The sequence below is a fragment of the Schistocerca piceifrons genome, chromosome X (genome assembly GCF_021461385.2).
Source record: "Schistocerca piceifrons isolate TAMUIC-IGC-003096 chromosome X, iqSchPice1.1, whole genome shotgun sequence".
Lineage (NCBI taxonomy): Eukaryota > Metazoa > Arthropoda > Insecta > Orthoptera > Acrididae > Schistocerca > Schistocerca piceifrons.
In genome coordinates, this window is record NC_060149.1 from 465,109,337 (window position 1) to 465,130,042 (window position 20,706).

The window sequence follows — 20,706 nt, forward strand, 5'->3', positions numbered from 1 at the left end:
CTAGCAAAGAACAGTAATTGGTGAATTCTGTAGACAGTACTAAAAAAGAAAACTTGAAGAAATATTTTAAAAATACAGTGTGTCTCGGCAGGAATGGTTAATATTCAGGGATATGACAGGAACGATTATTCAGATTATGAAAGACTAATAAACATGGACTCTAAAATGCATACCTCAAAAACTACGAGCACTTTCTCAGTGGAAGAGATGTGCTTCACAGTAGTGAAGGTAAACAAATGATCATAACCCTTAAGGGCCTGCATTTTAGAGCCTATGTTTAGTACACTTTGAATAATCATTCCTGTCATATCCTTGAGTATTGCCCATTTGTCCTGGGACACCCTGTATACAGACCCACAAATCACATGGCACCCTGCATATAGACTATATGTTATTATGCATTACAAAAATATTTTATATATGACTATTTTTTGCAATAACTGAAGCTTTTCTGGGCATCTCTGTTGCCTATCAGTAACTATTTCCTCACCTCTGCAGAAAATCTTTAACAAATAGGTTTTCGGAATGGGTGGGATGCATAAGAGATAGACACATCCAACAGGTAAAAATTTCAGTTTCCATTGCTCACTCTCTCTACTCTTCCTTAGGGTGGAAATTCTTTAATGTGGCCAAGTACTCTCACTGCCGACATTCTACTGTTTTCATGTAACTCTGTTCCACTGACTTGAATAATGTCAAATGAGTCTCCTGTTCATGTCCATACATTTTTCATACGTTTTATGTGTAAAATTATACAACTGTAATTTTAATGTTTAATATACTCATGATTATTTCAATGTTAGCCATGTTTGAGATATGACAATTGTTTTTAAAACCAAATAAAACTCGCAGTTCTCAACATATATTCAATCATCAAGTTATCAATGACAATTTTACATAGGTCTGTATACTGAAATACAAAATGAAAGAATGAAGAGGCAGACAATAATGAAGGATGTGGGATGGCAAAGGAAATAAAGTACAAGAATCTAATAACTCAAATGTGTTGCATTATATTTGATGGCCACAGGTACAGTGACAAGTGTGTGTGTAGAACTCAGAAACTGTTTCCCTGCCTGAATCTTATCTTTTAATAACAATATTAACAAAAGGGAAATGAAACAAACATATACAGTAGCAGCGACACCGATAATTTACATCATAATACATGCCTCTATTATTTACACATCAAAGATACTATAAAGTGTGAACAACATTAAATAAAACATAATGCAAAACAGATAAAAATGGAGTGTATCACGCAGTCATAATCAGAGGACTAAAAAAATATTTAACAAACACCAATGCTTCACAAAAAGTAATGGGCAAACTTGAGCAAAGGCTATTACATTTTGTGTTGGTTACAATGCAGGTCTGACGCAGTATGATGTAACACACAACACACACACACACACACACACACACACACACACACACATTCTCTCTCTCTCTCTCTCTCTCTCTCTCTCTCTCTCTCTCTCTCTCTCTCTCTCTCTCTCTCTCTCACACACACACACACACACACACACACACACACACAAATGACAAATACTTATTGAATTTGGGTTGCACACACTGCTTTCTTTACATCTGTTGTGATGGATGTTTTCACAAAGGGCACACCACATAGATTATATTTATTTTTTATTTTTTTAGTATAACTAAACTGGCAAGACCACATGACTCATAATCTGGGGAACATATACTACAATTCCACGCACTGTTCCTTTCATATACTGTACAAAGGTTGAATCTTTGAGAGTATATAAAGCAGCTCTAAGTACAATGGAAGTTAAGAACTGAATTTGTGAGCTGCTCCACTCACTATGTGAAGAAACAATCATTTATTTACAATAAAACAGACTGGTTAGTTCACATTCAGATGCTACAATTAAAAGGAAAAAAATACATTCATAAATATTTACATTGCACACATTTTTTAAAAACTATGTCCTCCTGGCAAGACAGAAATACCCTAACATAATTAAACAATTTAACACATACTTTATAAATACTGGACTGTCACGGCTATTTGGATATATGACAATTATTAACAATTTAATGAAGAATCATTTCCATCTTGCCTAATAGTAACCTTAATTTATTCAGTAACTTCTCCCTTTCAGACAGATTTCCCATTCTCTTGTAACAACCTTATTTTTTTTTTTTATTTGAGAGGAACCTATTGTTACAAAAATCTACATAAATACATGCGGATTACTGGAGCAATACATGTACTCTTCAGCTGATGCCTGTGTTACTTAACATTTCTCCATGAACCCAATAGATTTTAGCCTAAACGAATTCCACATATAAATATTGCAAAAAACAATTACATGGTACTTAATTAGCAACTTCATCTTATATGACGTATTAAATTTTAGTGGAAAATCTTTACCGATAATGGCAACAGCAAACACATAGGCAGTACCACATCCACTATAAGGGAGACTAAAATAATTATGATATTTCACAATCTTATATTTTATTCTAAACTAACATTATCTGCAAAGGGCCTCAGTGATATAAAAGTGTCAGAAGGTTGAATCTTGCATAAAAATGTACATAGACAATTTTCACAAATTTACAACAGTACCATAAAAGGGTAGCTGAAACAAGATTAAATTTGATGGAGTGGTGTAGATGACTCACAACAGTAATGTGTTCCTTTAAGAGATAGTCTGTTATAGTACAAATAATATAAAACTTTAATTTCTTGTATAGAGCCCCCATGTATGAAATTAAAATCTATTTATTTTTGATAATATAATGCAACTGGATCTATTTATTGGGCTTTACAGTTTATGAGTGAAATTAGTAGGATTTATGGCAAAGTTGAAAGGATATGGAATCAGATTCGTGGAACAAATTAGACTCGTGGAGCGAATTTACAGTCATGGAGCAAATTATACTCGCAGAGTGAATTCAGATTCATGGAGCGAATTAGACGCACAGAGTGAATTTAGAGTCATGGAGCGAATTAGACATATAGAGCTAATAGACGCATGGAGCGAGTAATACTTTACTATTGTTCTTATATCCAAGTAAGCTCCTCACTGTTTAACAGTACATAGCGTGAGTTTACCACTAGACACACAAAATATCACACACCCATCAATACTAGACACGAAAAACACACAGACGAAAAGTTATTTTAACACTTACTTTCGTTTCATCATTCACACTGCATGAAATAACCCACTCAATCAGATTGCCAGCCTTACTGCTAGCTTTAGGAACATGCTACAAGACTGATGTATAACTTTTTTTTCTTCACAACATAATTTCCATTTCAAAGAAGTTTAAGAGAAACCACAACATAAGCAAATTTTTGCTGTCAATATAGAATTCAGCCAGCATGTACATTTTTGTGTCTGAATAAGGATTAAAGTTATAACATTACAGACTGCAATCTGATTTTACAACAAGCTGATCCTCTGTCTGACTGCAGGTCCTGGAACTGGAAAGGACTAGGATGCTTGCTTGATGTGGTATATGGTAAGGTACTAGGAGACTAACAGGAAAGGAAATTTGTTGGGACCACAAAAGGTTTGAGGAATGGGCCTGGGACGGGGTGTTATTGCATGAAATAATCCGGATGGTCGGAGTCTTTTTCAAACCTCTTGGCTTCTTCCTGCATGCTTTCCTTAATTTTCAGAATGGCGGCTGATTCAGTTTGGTCCTGGAAGGAAGAAAGTGTTCACTGCACAGTCCAAACTTCCAACATTTTTTATGATATCTACAGAAATCAAATTTTTACCGAATTTTTATTTTTGAATTTTAAAATTTCAGAATTGAAAATTAGCAAAGTAAAGTTGAGTTTTGAAAAGAAATTTGGTTCATGCAACACACCCTTCCGTCATCACGGCTTCGTGTGAGTTTGGCGGGCGGACATGTTAATTGTGTGACGAAGGCAGTAGGGAGGGGCAAGCGCATTAACATGAGGCATACTGAGAATTAAACACAAACTTTAATACTTTTTCAGTAATTATACACATTTTCATCACAATTACAAATTTAAGAGTGCATTCCATCTTGCAGCAGTATGGTGTGTTTTAACACCCCTAGCAAATTATAATGAGAAAAAAAAGAAGCAATTTTGCAAGTGGATCACACCAAAGCGTAGCTTCCTCCCTACTTCCCTACTTACACAATCTTCAATCTGACCAACAAAATTTATTTTAAGTGTCTATAAAAAATGCTTCAAATAAGTAAGCAGCACAGAAACTCAAATGGCTAATTTAATTCTGAAATATTTCCACAGCATATGAATTAAAGTGAAACATTATCTCACATTCCTGCAACAAATATTTCACATGCAAATACTAATTTATAACTCAAGTTTCAGTGTTTTCACACATACAGTCTAGCTGTGATTAGTTATGTCATGGCAAAATAATAGAAAGCAAAAACGTAAACAAAAAAAAAAACTGAAAATGATAGCACCAGACATTAAGGTGCACAATCATGATTACAACTAGGAATCAAACACGTCTAATGGTCAGAGTGTACATTCACGTATGTTGCCCACATCTAAGAAATACCTTACATTAAATTTAAAAATAGTTCAAAAATTTTATTTTATTTATCTAGCGATGTTGAGATAAGTCGAAAACTTGGCAAGCAAACTCTTGAACGTAGGACGGTTCCTTAGGCAAGACACCATGTCTCGGCGTGTTTGTATCTGGCACTACGTCTCGGAGAAATAGCCACCAGCACTCATACTCACATTTTCCCCAGGTCCCCCAAAGCCCCCCAAGTTGTAGTCTCCCATCCCACTTCCGCTGTCTTCTCGTGGTGTGCCAGGACCACCATTGGCTGGGGAGTTCTTCATTCCATCCAGGCCATCACCATTCATAACTGGCCCCATGGTATTAGGTCCCATTGGTCCCATTGGGCCACCCTCAGGACCAGTGGCCATAGGGAAATCCTGCAACAAAAGTAACATAAAACAACTAGCAAAGTAAAAACAAATGAATGAATTTAACAGTTTTGGCTTATTATCAGAAACAGATCATCTTCCTTAAGTTTTCTACTTACACCTGGTATATTTCCACCGGGGACAGACTTCATCATTGTATACATGTTCTCACCACCAGAATTTGAAGAATCTGTGAAACAATTAATTCATGTCAGATGAGTATAATTTTAATACAACTCATTCTTAAACTTACTTCATGTAACAATAAACCCAAAAATTTTGTCACAAATGCAACTGCCTGCTTCAACGGCCCACTTAAAAACAAGAATTATATAAAATTGAAAATGGAACATAAACTAGATGCATAGTAAAACATAGTACCCTTGAACTGTTAATGAAAGGAGCATCATTTAATATAAGCTGACACATAACTTTATAAATAACACAAATAAACTTTGTTTTTACTACTAAAGATTACTGTTATATCAATTTTAATTAATTAGTTGTAAAAGCTATATCTTACATGAGATGCCCTAACATTAAGTTAAATTTATCATTATCTAATGGGGAAAAGGTGTGGAATGGAGAAGATCTGAAATTAAAACAGGAAAGCAATCTCCAGATGAGACATGGCCTAATAAGATTTTGTACACATGATCACATTAGAAGCTGCTGTAATGATAGGTCGATTCAGCTTTGACTTTTCGTTATTGCTTACTTTTGTTTTATATGTATATTACTTTATGGAATGTACCTGCTCTGCTCCCACTATTTTCCAAGAAATTATAAAAATGTTTCTTATTTTAATATGATACACGGCAACAACATAACCCAGATTTACATTTGTTATAAGCAAAGGAATATGTTACAGGAGTTAATACATTTAGAGAGGATCAAGGCCATGCATAAAGTAAAGATAATCTGTACACACACAGAGAGAGAGAGAGAGAGAGAGAGAGAGAGAGAGAGAGAGAGAGAGAGAGAGAGATGATATATTAAAAGTCATAATTGAGTGAAGAATGTGTGAGTAACCTTAAATTAAATGTTATCCTAGGAAAGGATGCTGTCACTGCAGTTAACCTAACTTGTTAGACAGTGCAAAGTTCTCAGATTATTTTGTTATACCATCAAACTATGACTTACGTATTACAAAAGCTGATTTACATTTATGCCATGTTTTAACATTATAGAAAAAGTAGGAGCAAGACCTAGATGCAAAGCAACAGTTTATAATACAACAGGGAGGACAAAGTGACATTTCACTTCATGAAAATTTCATTCCACGAATACAATGCATTCTAATGCAATAGCTGTTCAGCACTATGGGGTCAGGAATATGCCAAGGATTTGATTAATAAGCTGGCATTTCAAAAATTTTCCAGTGTTGGTTTAGAACAGGCTTCACTAAACTGGAAGGGGAGCTAATAATCTTTTGGTTAGTACTGTACTATGTCATCACACTATACAAGGCAGACTGTACAAATAAATAGTTTTCTTCCCCAATAGATTTTAGATCACACTATTTCAACATAAGTATCTATAGAAATAACACTAGTTTATTTACGCATACTCAGTGCTACAATTCAGGTTGAAGTACAGTGTTATACTAAAAAAAAAGAAAAAGAAATTTAAAAAATTGGGTGGAGAAAATAACTACTAAGTTTCAGTGATTCTGAAACCTCAGGAAAGTCGCTATGGATTTTTGGCTATCCCTGTGGCCAATAGATGTTCTCATTTGACAACTAACTGCTTCCTGCCTTTATGTATACACAATATATTGGAATAGATGGGTTAGGGCAAGTCATGTAAGCCTGACAGATATGCCTGTCTTGTATATTCAGTATTCACCTTGTCTCGTCACAGGACTGGGAGTGGGCATTCGGTGACTAGCAGGGGAATAGGGACCCACAGAACCTAGAAAGAAATACAATCAGTGCTTCTTACGTGACTCACAATTATTTTAACAAATGTGTTGGAATATCTATGAACTAAAGATGACAAAAGAGATTAAAAATGAGCACAACATGCACTACTAACAATAAGCCATGCTATTTTATGGACAATTTCAACACAAAAATGCCCTTGACATAAGTCAGCATACAAATTAAATTTTACTGTCACAGCCACAACTAGTTTAGATACATTTACTGAGCTCATTTTTTGTAACCAGTGTATTTCAGTTTGAGTGCTCAACATGAAAAATTACAATAGCAGACATTTATTACTATCAGTTACAGAAACAGTTTCTGGAGCTACAGGATAAGTAATGAGTCTGTGTATTTAGTACATTCTTTTAGATTGATGCTAGCAATTCATATTATATACAATCAATTTACATGCAAAACTTTAGAAAGGAGGGAAAAGTTCTCAAAGCCATACTTCCCAGAACATGGCATTTTCAAAAAGATGACGTAGCTTCAAGGATTTATACATAAATCTACATCATCAATGTCAATACCAACATTATTTGAAATATGGTTTTCAGTCAAAACTAGGCCCCTCTAACAACCAGTTAAGTTCTAATGCACTTTCCTATTGCATGCGAAGTGCAAACATCACTGATACACTAGCCTTCTAAGTTTTAATAAATTACACTTAAGAAGTAACTACCCCACTTTCCCATAGTTAGCTCAAAGTGTGCAAGGTAAGAAGGTTCTATATTCTGAATATTACATACTATAGAACTGAGAGGTTTAACAACAACATGTGTAGAACCAATTTTGTATTTGGTCACACTGAATTGTTCAGCTGGAAAAACAACTACTATTAAAGCAACTGCAATAGGTAAACAGCTTTCATACGGTGCTCTTCAAATAAGTAAATACTAGTTACACAAGTTAAAATTAAAAGTAAATTGACAAAATCATTACTGCATAGGCACCAGAATCATAGAAACACCACAACTGCACAATAATTTTTACACCTGCTGATCAAGTTATGAAAGTAGTGTCTAATATGATATGGTAACACAATTTGTTTACTGGTCCCATCAATATTCATGTTACCACTATCCACAGAAAAAGTCTCCATACATTTTAGGTTTACCCTCACATACATTTCAAATTTCAGTGTAATCTTTAGAGATATAAGTGTGTTACTGGCTATGCCAATTATGACAATTCCTTATTAAAATTCTGAAACTGGTAACATTAAAATAACAAAGGTACCATCAAATGGAGTGAGTTTGGTCACTGTGGGAATTTCTGACAGTATGGTTTATTTGCTCTTTCCCACTGCATAGCAACTAACTGTTGCTAATTTTCACTTCTCATTATTTTAAGCATGAGATTGTATTTCCTGCATTCCACAACTTTTATTTTGGGCCACAACTTTTATTTTGGGCCACAACTTTTATTTTGGGTCTAATGTTTATCTAGCTAAATATCTGATGAACAGTCTCATTGTTGAAAGTTCACACACTGCCATCAAGGGGAAACTTTCTATTGTTGCAACTGGTGGAAAGTATTATAACAGCAGCTGTCAACAAGATCAGTAGTCTACAGCATTGAGACAGTTGTTGTACAAGCTTGTCAAGTTTTTCCATATAGAATTATAAAATAACAACAGGTTTCACAAAAGTGGGTACTGTGTGCAGTGATTTCAGACACTGCCAAGAAAGTGCACTGATGGCAAAGGAAGATCCCAACACCAAGGAGGAGTTGTGCAAGATAAACGAAAGTTAGTAGGCACATTTCTACATCCGAAAGATGACAATTATTCAGATTTCATGCCAGTTATGTGAGAGTGGCACTAGTTGCTCCACTATGAGGATGCAAATCAGATTTGCTTTAAATACATGCTGTAAAGGTTGTGAGCATTAGTTACCTTTGAGATTGGACACAGTGAGTTGATATTAGTCAGGAATGCCTCTATGACAATGAAGACACCATTATTGACAGCTCGCTGAATTGGTTTTGAGGTGTGTACTACAGCTCCGAGAAGCTAAATGTCCCTTCCAAATTCTGCAGAAAGACTTGGCAGGAATATATCCACTGTGCGTAACTGCTGGCAGCAGTGGTCAGGGGAAGGTATCATCACAAGAAGACCGGGCTCCAGACAGCCACATAGCACTACTGAGAGGGAAGACCATTGTATTTGGCGTACAGCTGTGATGTATCATGTTGCGTCTGCAGCAGCAATTCAAGCAGCAGTTGGCACCACAGTGACACAACACACTGTTATAAATCGGTTACTTCAAGGACAGTTCTGAGCCAGATGCCCTATAGCATGCATTGCCCTGATGCCAAATCACTGCCATTTGTAATTTCAATGGAGTCGAGTGAAAGCTCATTGGAGGGCAGACTGGAGGTCTTTTGTGTTTTCTGATGAAAGCCGGTTCTGCCTTGGTGCTAGTGATGGTCGTGTGTTGGTTAGAAGAAGACTAGGTGAGCACCTGAAACCAGCCTGTCTGTGGCCTATACACACTGGACCTTTACCTGGAGTTAAGGTCTGGGGTGCGATTTCATGTGATGGAAGGAGCACTCTTGTGGTTATCATATGCACCCTGGCTGTAAATTTGTACATAAGTCTGGCGATTCAACCTGTCATGCTGCCATTCATGAACAGCATTCCAGAGTGTGTTTTCCAAAAGGATAATGCTCACCCCAAATACTCTACAGCGTGTTGACATGATGCCTTGGCCTACGTGATCACCAGATCTACCTCTAACCAAGCACTTACGGGACATCAGTGGATGACAACTTCACTTCATTACTCTATATTAACCAATTCTTGGTGTTGAGATTTGTTCTCCTAATAGCACCCATCTCCTCTAACCACTGGATGTAATCCTCTTCGGAACAATGAGAGGAGCAAAATTAACTGAATGGAAGAAGTACACTCATGGAACCATTTCCGAGGATGCTTTTGCATCTCTTCTGAAGCCGACACCGACTAAGATTTCAGCTAATCCTACTGAAAACAAAGAGGTTTTTTTTTTATCATAGGCCTAATCTCATTTGATCCAGATCATGTCTTACAGAAATTGCCTGATACTGAGGAGGACTTGCAAAGTAATGCAGAGGCATGAGAAATGTTCACAGAAGTTCATTATCCTCCAAGTAAACCTGGTAGTTCGCACCATCACAAACTAAACGTTCCTCCTGGGAAATCAGTTATGGGCCATGACTTCTAGGAAGACAAAAACAGTGCACAAACAAGTGATATTGCTTCTAGCAGTAATAAAAGTGAAAATGACCCATTATCAACAGATGAAAGAAGAGGCTTTTCTTTTTGTGGACTACAAATACACATCTGGAAACAAGGAACATATGAGGCAGTACATTGGAGTGGCCACAAATGTTGGTGCAAGGGGAGTATGTGTGAAATTCTTGTACCCACACAACAACAGTAGCAACATATTTGTAGTTCTTAAATGTCCTTGATGAAGACACAACACAATACAAAAACAAGTTCCGCAATTACTTATACACCAGTTGAAATGAGATGGATGTTTATTTTTAAAGATATGCTTTAGATCTGTAGACTGCCTTAACTTTATTGTCAATGTCTGAAGTGTTTGCAACTTAATTTTGAATGATGAATAAGAAATCTGATTTTGATCTTTTAGTAGAATTCCTTTATTTTGTTTCTGTTTTTAATATTTCAATTTAGAGCTTTAAAAATGTGCAATTTAATTTTTCAGAAAATAAGAATTGATCTTTAATATATTAGAATCATTATCTCAATCCTTATCAGACATTCATAATGATGGACATCCTTAAAATGTGTTAAAATCTCTGACATTAAATAAGAAAAATGTAGAATGTTTTTGAAACGTCAACTTATGTCCAAAATTCCACCTGCACACTGTAAATTCAGATAGAGATTTAAAAAACATGGGGGTAATTTCCGACACTATATCTGTCTCAGGCAAATATAAGTACACACAGCCTTTGTGGTCTTAGTATGTTTTATTCGTTATATATATACCTCACCACTTCTGTAACAAACAATGCAATCTAACATAACCAATCAAAGTTACAGTGTAAATAACCTCAAAACCATCAGAAATCAACCAATTTGATGGTATATTTGGCAACATTGCTGTATACAGTTTGTAACTTTGTACACAGATTACTTTGTCATTGATGATGAATAAAGATCAGTAGCTATCAGTGGTTTCTTCCCAAGTAAAATCTCTAAACATGAGTATCAACTATTGTGATTGCTGTCATTAACTATTCCTCACAGCTTGCAGATTTTCAAAAACTATCTGTTGATTCACAGAAAAATTATTAAAATAGTTACCCAAGAACTTAATACATACATCAAAAAAAGTTTTGCATCACCCTGGTTCCCAGAAATCGGAAAGACAGGTGATAATGTATCACAGACACAGTACCTTTGACTATTCAGAGACATCACTTAGCCCACCCAAAGATGTAAACAACCATGCCTGAGCAGCACCTATTAGATGGAGGCGGTCTGACAACCCATCAGTTCCGGTCATTCCACCAGGAAGGAGGTACATGGCTTGTGTTGTCTGTAGTTCAACCATGCCAAGATGGCCAATACCATGGTTTGATTGTGTCTCCATTGTTACTTTGTGCCAGGAAGGGCTCTCAACAAGGGAAGTGTCCAGGCCTCTCTGAGTGAACCAAAGCGATGTTGTTCGGACATGCAGGAGATACAGAGAGACACGAATTGTTGATGACATGCCTTGCTAAGTCTGCACAAGGGTTACCACTGCAGAGGATGACCACTACCTACAGATTATGGCTCAGAGGAATCCTGACAGCAATGCCACCATGTTGAATATGCTTTTTGTGCAGACACAGGGCATCATGTTACGACTAAAACTGTGTGCTATAGGCTGCATGACGCAGAACTTCACTCGCCACATCCATGGCGAGGTCCATCTTTGCAACCGTGACGCCATGCAACATGGAACACATGAGCACAACAACATGCCAAATGTACCGCTCAGGATTGGCATCACATTCTCTTTGCCGATGAGTGTCGCATATGCCTTCAACCAGACAATCATCGGAGATGTGTTTGTACAATACGTGAATGCCATCCTCCGACTGATAGTGCAACCATATTGGCAGCGTATGGGTGAGGCATTCATCTTCATGGGTGACAATTCGCACCCCCATCGTGCACATCTTGTGAATGACTTCCTTCAGGATAATGACATTGCTCGACTAGAGTGGCCAGTATGTTCTCCAAACATGAACCCAATCGAACATGCCTGGGATAGATTGAAAAGGGCTGTTTATGGACGACATGACCCACCAACCACTCTGAGGGATCTACGCCGAATCACCATTGAGGGGTGGGACAATCTGGACCAACAGCACCTTGATGAACTTGTAGGTAGTATGCCACGATGAATACAAGCATGCAACAATGCAAGAGTACGTGCTACTGGGTATTAGAGGTACTGGTGTGTACAGCAATCTGGACCACCACCTCTCAAGATTTTGGTGTATGGTGGTACAATAAGCAATGTTTGGTTTTCATGAGCAATAAAAGGGCAGAAATGATGTTTATGTTGTTCTCTATTCCAATTTTCTGTACAGGTTCCGGAACTCTCGGAACCGATGTGATGCAAAACTTTTTTTTTTTAATATGTGTATTTTTTAAGTCTCTTAGTTTATCTATGAATCTAACAAAGTTCAAATTTTGGAAGCAATTAACACAAAATTAATAATAATTTGACCACTTTCAAACACAATCCTAAAACTGCTAGGTTTTCCTGATTCACACCAAACAATATGTAAAGTTACATCCTGTCTCAAAAAATGTGGAATTAGGTATGTCTCAGTGAAATGTGAAGAAAGTATGTTGAAATGCCATGATTCTACTATATTAATATGTAAGTAGGATGTAGATTATGCATGTAATAACACCCAACACTGAAATGAAGACCAGATAATCAAATGAAAGGTTATAGGAATTTGCATCTATGAAGAAACAGCAGACATATCTATAGAACAACAGTAACTGCCACGTAACTTTATTTTGAAAGGAACGTTAGGGACATACACGGACACCAATTCCAAACATGTTAGGTTGTCTTCACAGAAAGATAGATTAGTTGTGCTGAAATTAGCTTTACCATAACCGGTCACTATCTTCTTATAGTCTTTACCATAACCAGTCACTATCTTCTTATAGTCTTTACCATAACCAGTCACTATCTTCTTATAGTCTTTACCATAACTAGTCACTATCTTCTTATAGTCTTTACCATAACTAGTCACTATCTTCTTATAGTCTTTACCATAACTAGTCACTATCTTCTTATACTTTGTATGATTTTTTGTATTTGTTTTTATAAATGACGATTTTTTGCAACATGTTTGGCTGAATGTCATCACAGCCGTAATGTGCATTATATGCTGTGGCTCGTATCATAGCAACATCATCACAGTCTTAAAACCAAGTACATATATGCAGAAAAAGTCATAAAAAGTTTAAGTAATTGAAGATAAAATAGCAGTGGTGTAAAAGCACCAGGTAAGTCTAACAACACATAGTGACTCATTACAAGAAGGCAATTATACTGTAATAGATATTATATAAGAATTATTTCTTAGGAAGAACAAACACAGCACAAGCATTTGTTTACTACTCTTCTATTGTCAAAATAATTAGTTACTGTTATTCACATTAATGAATTATTACTCTAAACCAACTATCTACATAATTTTCATCCAAATTTGTGTGAGCAGTATGTTATAGTTATTATTAGACTTAGAAACCTATGAAGTTAAACTAGGTTCCTCTGTTTTAAATTCAATAAAAGTAGTATCACACCTACGTATGTTCTTCCCACCCTCCAAAGATACAGATGTGCAAACACACTTTGTGCGTGAAAATTTTTACCCTTAGCACCAAGACTGATTATGCCTCATCGATCACAAACATTGTGGAATGAGAAAAAGAGAAATATGTGCTTTCTTCAGGCAAAATTACCATTTCTGATCTATCAGTTTAGACAGCAACCTGTTTTGTTTCCAATTGTTTCTGAATAGCTGTAAAATGTAATTTAGACTCTTCATTTATCACTAACACAAGTTAGGTTCATTTTCACTTGACACGAAAATAGTATCAAACACACCACTTCATTACTTAAAACTGACAGTATTTTATGATAATATGAATAAACAAATGCACCACATCTTTAATACCTACATCAAAAACTTACCTTGTGGGCTAGGCATTATAGGAGTTCCTGGTCCTGGGGGTCCTGCAGAACCAGGTGGTCCCTGTAACAGAGGAAGAAATCATACATTACTGTTACCATTGCATGCATATGACGAATTCAGTAATTTCATTACAAAAATCAGCTCCAATACCTGACGTGCCCACATCAAGAAACTGGGGCTGTTTTCATTATGCCAAGATACTGAACTGTTGGTGTAGCCACACTGTCCTATAACAACCATGGATGGACAAACTTCGGGAATGCTCTATACATCGGATTCACCACTAGGTGTATTTTTCTACTGTTTTTCTACCTACTTTACAAACTACCTAGCAAACCCACAACTAGTAACACTTTTGCAAATATTTAAAAACCTGTGTGACAAAGTTTTCAACAGTTCTTATAGCCATACAATCAAAAACAGCCACCGTCAAACAAGCTAAACAGTCTTGCATTTGCGAGGACAATATTGTTCTACACTAGTGACACTGACATCAGAAAAGATGTTTACCATAGCTATTTTGAATCTATTGTAAGATATGGAATAATCTTTTGGGGGAATGCAAACAGTGTAAATATGATATTATTACTTCAAAAACAATTATTAGAAATATTTGTAATATTAAGCCTAGGGATTCATGCCAACTTTCATCGAGGAATCTAAATATTTTAACTATTTTGTGTATTTACATTTATAAACTATTTATCATCTATATATGATCCAATCCAGAATTATTCACAGAAAACCATTTTCAACATATCTATGACACAAGAAACAATGATAATTTCACATTACCATGTCGCAGATTAAAACTTTACCCCCATACTCCTCAATATATGGCAATGAAAGTTTATTATAAGAGTGAAAAACTTCTTCATCCAAATATGCCACTTCATGATGTATTTTGCATATTATGGAAAGAATGCCGAAATACTTTTCATTCAAATACAATGAATGCAATCACAAAAATTCAACATGATGTTCACCAGCTTTGATGAATGTTAAAAATTGCATGGGGTGTATAATACACAGCTGTTCTGGTTTATTTTTTTTAAAGACGATCATTTTGTTCATGAAAATTGTCACATTGATGACCAAACGAACATATTTAGTAAAAGGTAATACAGCTCTTTATTATCCAGTGCCATTTTTAACTTAGATTACAAATCAATAGCTAAATCTTAAATATTGTGATTTAATTCCCAAACACTTGTGCTTTGAAGAATGATTAGCAATTTTTAGTTACTTCAACTTCCTGACATAAACAAGCTGCTATAGAAACATGACACCAACCTCCCTTACCTACGAATTAACTCTTTGGACTTTAATATTTGTTTATGAAATAGTCTTCAATCAAAAGTTCATACCACAACCAGTCACAATGTCTATGAGGCACTGGTCCTCACCCTCAGGCACCAAGGAATACAAAACACTTTAATACTCTATGTTACTAAGGCTGTTTTCTACATTATTCCTAGTTTTTCATCTAGCTGCGAGATTGTTCACAGTTTCAGATTGTATTTCTACCTATGTAGAAAGGGAAAATGTATGTAGTCTACTTCTTAGAAGATTCTGATGGCACAAAAATAATGGAATTATCTAACTTATTTGTTGTTTTAACTACAAGTAATCTCATAAAAACTCTTCTAGCATGATGTTTACTAAATCAACTGCAACATTCTACTGTCTCACATAAACTCATCTTTACTAAATGTATCATATCCAGTTCATATTGTGGTCTTACACAGCACTTTATCAAAAATACAAAGACTGTGTATGAGGAAGTTATTTGCCACTGCTGACCAAATAAACTGTGCGATTCTCATAATGTAACGTACATATCTCAGCAACTTCAGCCACTTTAAAACCATTTGAACTTAGAATCTTATATACAACAATTTGTTTGATTTTCATTTAAATACTGTAGTGTGTGTGGTGATGCTACAAGACAGACTCCACAAACGTTTCCAGCCTGATACTGAAAAGTTGTGAGAATTTTAAGAAGCTGCAAATGATATACTGGGCCACATGTGGAAAGAATGCACCATTACAATAAATGAGTGCTACTAGAAGGAAAACTAGTTACTACTTTGTGATGCAATTTACTGGTAAGGAAAACTAACTTCAACAGTTTACTAAATAATTGGATGGCATCGATACGGAAATCTGTCAGTTATATTCCACCATTAAAGATTTGGCAAAAGACTCATCTAAGATGTGCATTCATTGGAAGTTAACATTGCTATGGTGAGCAGTTTTACGAGGTTAACAAGGAAAACATACCACTTTGAAGTGCAAGTGTACATTAGCAGGTCTTTGATGACTGGATCATTTGAGAGACACTCATCACAAAAAATGAGGAGAGAAAGATGGAAGAAATGGGTAATTTCACTTCTCTCTGCAGCTGACTGGCACTATCCTGGCTCTATCCTGTTGAGATGTTACTTACAAATTTTAGAGCTCTTTCAAGAGAAATATATAAAATATATAAAATTTTTGGAATCTGTTATTACAAGAGGATATAACCTTTTTTTTTTATTGTGATCCTCTTCTTGACAAGAGGTGCCACTAGTCACCCAAAGCAAGAGAAGCATTACTGGATGTGATGAACATCTCTCAGTCCCTTAAGAAGATCATGGAAACAATCTTCTAGGGACTGTAAGGCAAAGTAAAAGGATGCTACTTAAAATGTAATTGCTGTGCTTCACTACTACACTAAAACTAAGATGCCATTATAGAAAAAAGGGACAAGAGAAGATGAGTCATGGCATTCCCCTATAGTGCTGTTGCTTCCAAGGATATGGAGAACACTTGTAGGTTCTAGGAACTGTGCCATCCATCATGCAGTCTAAATTTGATGTGCAGTAACTTTTTCTTCTTCTTGAAACTGAATAAAGATTTCTGAGGCAGAAAAAATTGGATGACAATGAAAAAGAAGGTGCAGCTAGAAGGCATTTTGCCACATTAATCTTCCCAATATTTTTTTTAGAAATGTGAATTCAGAAGTGGCATAGTTGTTTTCTTTCCATCATCTATCAAAGTTGACCAGTCGTGGAACATTGTGAATTAACCCAGAATCTTGACATGTGGCTCTCAACAAAATAGCGTTCACATTTTCCACCTCCACACCAATCCAACACCTTAAGCTCATACCAGCTGCAGGGGCAAAATTTAGTTCCTTGGTTGCAGGATGTATGTTGGTTGCACAAGCCCATTTTTTCCACCCAGAAACCCTTCATATAATCATCTAATTATGCTACGTAAGGGAAGTTAACTCTTTATACAATGCAAAGCAGGCAATATAATTTCTGTTCGCCTCCTCTTAGCAACTATATTAAATTGTATTTCAGTACAGATACATACCCCATAATTTCCAGGAGATGAAGAGGAATAATTCATTGGCTGTAAACAAAAAGGAATGTATTAGAACAATATGTCTATTTAGAAATTTTAAGAATAATAAAAATAAGAATTACTTAGTAAAAATAATGTGTGTGTGTGTGTGTGTGTGTGTGTGTGTGTGTGTGTGTGTGTGTGAGAGAGAGAGAGAGAGAGAGAGAGAGAGAGAGAGCTGTGAGACAGTCTCACATAAAACAGGGAAACAACAAAATACTAAGTCACCAAAGAGCTCACATCAATAACACAAGAACAAGAATTTATCCTGCTTTATCTGCCGCAAATGCCACAAATTTCTTATATTTGGAGGTGATTTACCTAAGGTAGTTTCAGTGAAACAAAGGAAAGAAGCACAGACAGAACAAATATAAACAATATAAGTTAGTAATGGAGGGCTAGCATGACAGGACTAAATGACATAATATGAATAACCTTGTGCAAACAACTGATTTGTGGAGCTGGTTTTCAGCTTATCTCCAACACTATTATTTTCTCTTCTTTCCTTTTGCTTAGTGATAACTTGGGACATCACCTGAGCCACCAACATGACTGCAGACAATAGGTTGGTATGTGGATCTATCTCTATGTCGGCTATGTTGGATATTAATGATTTTCAAGGAGGATTAATTATTTGTGCATACTTTGTTTGTGCTCCCAGTACCAATCGAAAATTTACAGAGGAAATACAAAACTAAAGCATGCCAAGTTTACGGTAAAATTTGACTTGCTAAAGCCAATAGAAAGAAAAGTAACTCACAGGGAGGCAGACATGATCAAAGAAGATAGTTCTGTAATAACAACAATTATGCCATAAAAGTGATAGTTAAATCCTAATACATGTCTAGACAAGACGGGAATGGTTGAACACTAGAGACAGTTGCTACTGAAAACCAGGTGGATGCAAAGAGAACCATTCACTGGTGGAAGGAGCACAAAACCTTGCATAACAACAAATGCAAACACGCAATTTTTATCCAAGAAGTCCATGTTGCTTTATTCAACACCAGCATATCAGTATTTTTGCTGTTTTCATTATGCCTCTAACAGGAAAAATTTTATTTAGAGTATGTTATGTGCACAGTTAGGAAATCAACATTAGTAAGAACAATATTATTTCCTAGTAACTACCTCACATCAGGAATTTGCAATTGCAATGTATGATGCACACTGGGTGCAAAAAATAAAAACTTGAAGGTAATTTCTAATTTAGACAGGAAATACCGATTCTAGCAAATTGTGTCAGAAAACCATTTTTGAGAAATATACCACTGTGACACTACTGACACAAAACAGCAGCCAGTCAGTGGCTGTGCATTAGAGGCCGTGAAGAGTTTGTTGCAATAATGACTGAGGCCGTGAACATTGTTCCCAACATGACAGGAAGTTTTTCTAGAGAGTTCCGAGAAAACAGATGCATTTCAATTTAATTTCAATTTCTTTTGTTGGCTTTGTAGTTTACCATTGCTGATATACCTGTTACATTAACAGTTCATTACATGCCCTCTGTACAGTAGTGAAACTTGAAACAAGTGGCCTCCAGAATTCTGATAACATGAGGCACCTTACACAACCAAATATCAAGTCACCTTACTGCTATGCTTTTTCTTGTACTGCAGTATTAAAAAAATAAGATGAATTATGGAATGTCTAGCATTGTTGATCTGATAGTCAAGCTCTACCCAACACACATCAAACAAAAATCATTTTTAATGAGCCATAGGTGGATAGGAATTTAAAATCTGCTTAGCTTAACTCTGCACCTTAGCATGTTATCTTGAGGTAATTCCACCAGTAACTGTGCTTTTTAGCATATCAGATGGGGAAAGTTAGATCGAGTGCACACGATTTCAAATGCCAGTCACCGATTGACTATTTTCTTAAGTTGCATCTTCATTTATTGTAACTCCGTACTTAGTCAGTTGCAGGCTAAGGCCTTTATTAGTCATGTTGTGTGTCAGAGTCACAAATTACTTAAATTATTTTATATTCACTCATTCAACACAAATTCAAAAACAAAGATCCCATTGTAAAATCTAATGTGTACACAAGGACTAAGTTTTGCCATGCAAAACTAATTGGAGTGAACAAACAATAATCATGTGTGCTTACTGTAGATGTATTGGGCTGCCACTGAGGCCGTCCTCCCGGTCCCGCCATTGACATAGGTGGCATACCAGGTCCTGCTGGGCCGCCTGGTCCTGGACCACCGGGGCCTCCAGGGCCCAATGTACCAGTTGGAGGTGGTCCACGCATGCCTGGGCCGTATGAACCAGGACCCATCGGGCCCATCGCAGGTCCCCTCGGTGGGTTCATTCGAGGATTCATAGGACTCATGCCTGGTGGACCTGAAAGAGGTACAGTGTACAGATATCTCAAAACTGAAGTCATGTTTTGTGTGTTCTTTCATTTTAAATTTACCTCATTAAAATATATCTACCCTTTTCTCCAAATGACAGTTGTGTATGGACAAATTTTGTCCTCAAAACTGAGGTAAAATCTAACATTTAAACACAGTACAATGTGGGAGGGAAACTTAGGTCAGTTTACAGAAGCATACAACAGCTCTCATCAAAGCTCAGTCTCATTTTACAGCTACAATAAATATGAATTATACTTGTTAAAGTTGCTGAATAATATTAATGAAGAGTTAATTACTGAACACATACTGTACTTCTTATAAAACATCATCATATTGATACTAGCATTATGTTTCCTTCCACACGGAAGTGAAAAAAGATAGCAATAAATAATATAAAGAGTAAGTAACATAGCATAATCTGACATGTTCCTACAGAAGAAATCAACAAGGCAACAAAAGCAAACATGTTACTTTAGAAGAGTGCACATTAAAGTCACTGTTGGAGCTGTTGAGGTTTGTGCTCATTACCAACAATTATGTTAGATGTAGTTAGAATTGATGCAAAACTAATCAAAAAGGAAAATGTTACTTGTTATGTCTATTAAGAGAGATTATCCTTTCCTCTTGAAGCTCACTTATGTTCTAAAGTGCAAGGATGAAATACTGTGAATTTACTGTTTTTTTCTAAAATCAACTTCCTCTTAATATATCATCCCACATTCTTGAGTGTACACTCATTAATAATTTTATATTTTACATCAACTTACTTTGTTGATGACACATATGGCAGGCTTGTCACAAAAAGCCAGAGAAAATATATCAATAAAATTAAATTTCAGTTTCATTGTTATGGAACATAACTTGTCATTTCT

At 36.0% G+C, this 20,706-nt stretch overlaps 1 protein-coding gene across 6 annotated transcripts in view; it reads right to left on the bottom strand.

Annotated features, from left to right (window-relative positions):
- Window positions 1-990: 990 nt before the first annotated feature.
- LOC124721164 (single-stranded DNA-binding protein 3) overlaps window positions 991-20,706 on the bottom strand; it is a 386,116-nt gene continuing 366,400 nt past the window's right edge. For 4 of the 6 annotated variants that reach the window (XM_047245997.1, XM_047245993.1, XM_047245996.1 and 1 more), the window contains 7 exons: window positions 19,585-19,820; window positions 17,443-17,481; window positions 14,079-14,139; window positions 6,770-6,835; window positions 5,041-5,111; window positions 4,730-4,930; window positions 991-3,682 (listed from right to left, as the gene is read on the bottom strand). In XM_047245997.1, the coding sequence (XP_047101953.1) occupies window positions 3,578-3,682; window positions 4,730-4,930; window positions 5,041-5,111; window positions 6,770-6,835; window positions 14,079-14,139; window positions 17,443-17,481; window positions 19,585-19,820 (779 nt within the window). In that variant the 3' untranslated portion in view covers window positions 991-3,577. The remainder of the gene's footprint in view (window positions 3,683-4,729; window positions 4,931-5,040; window positions 5,112-6,769; window positions 6,836-14,078; window positions 14,140-17,442; window positions 17,482-19,584; window positions 19,821-20,706) is intronic. The other 2 variants (XM_047245995.1, XM_047245994.1) reach the window with 1 other exon arrangement.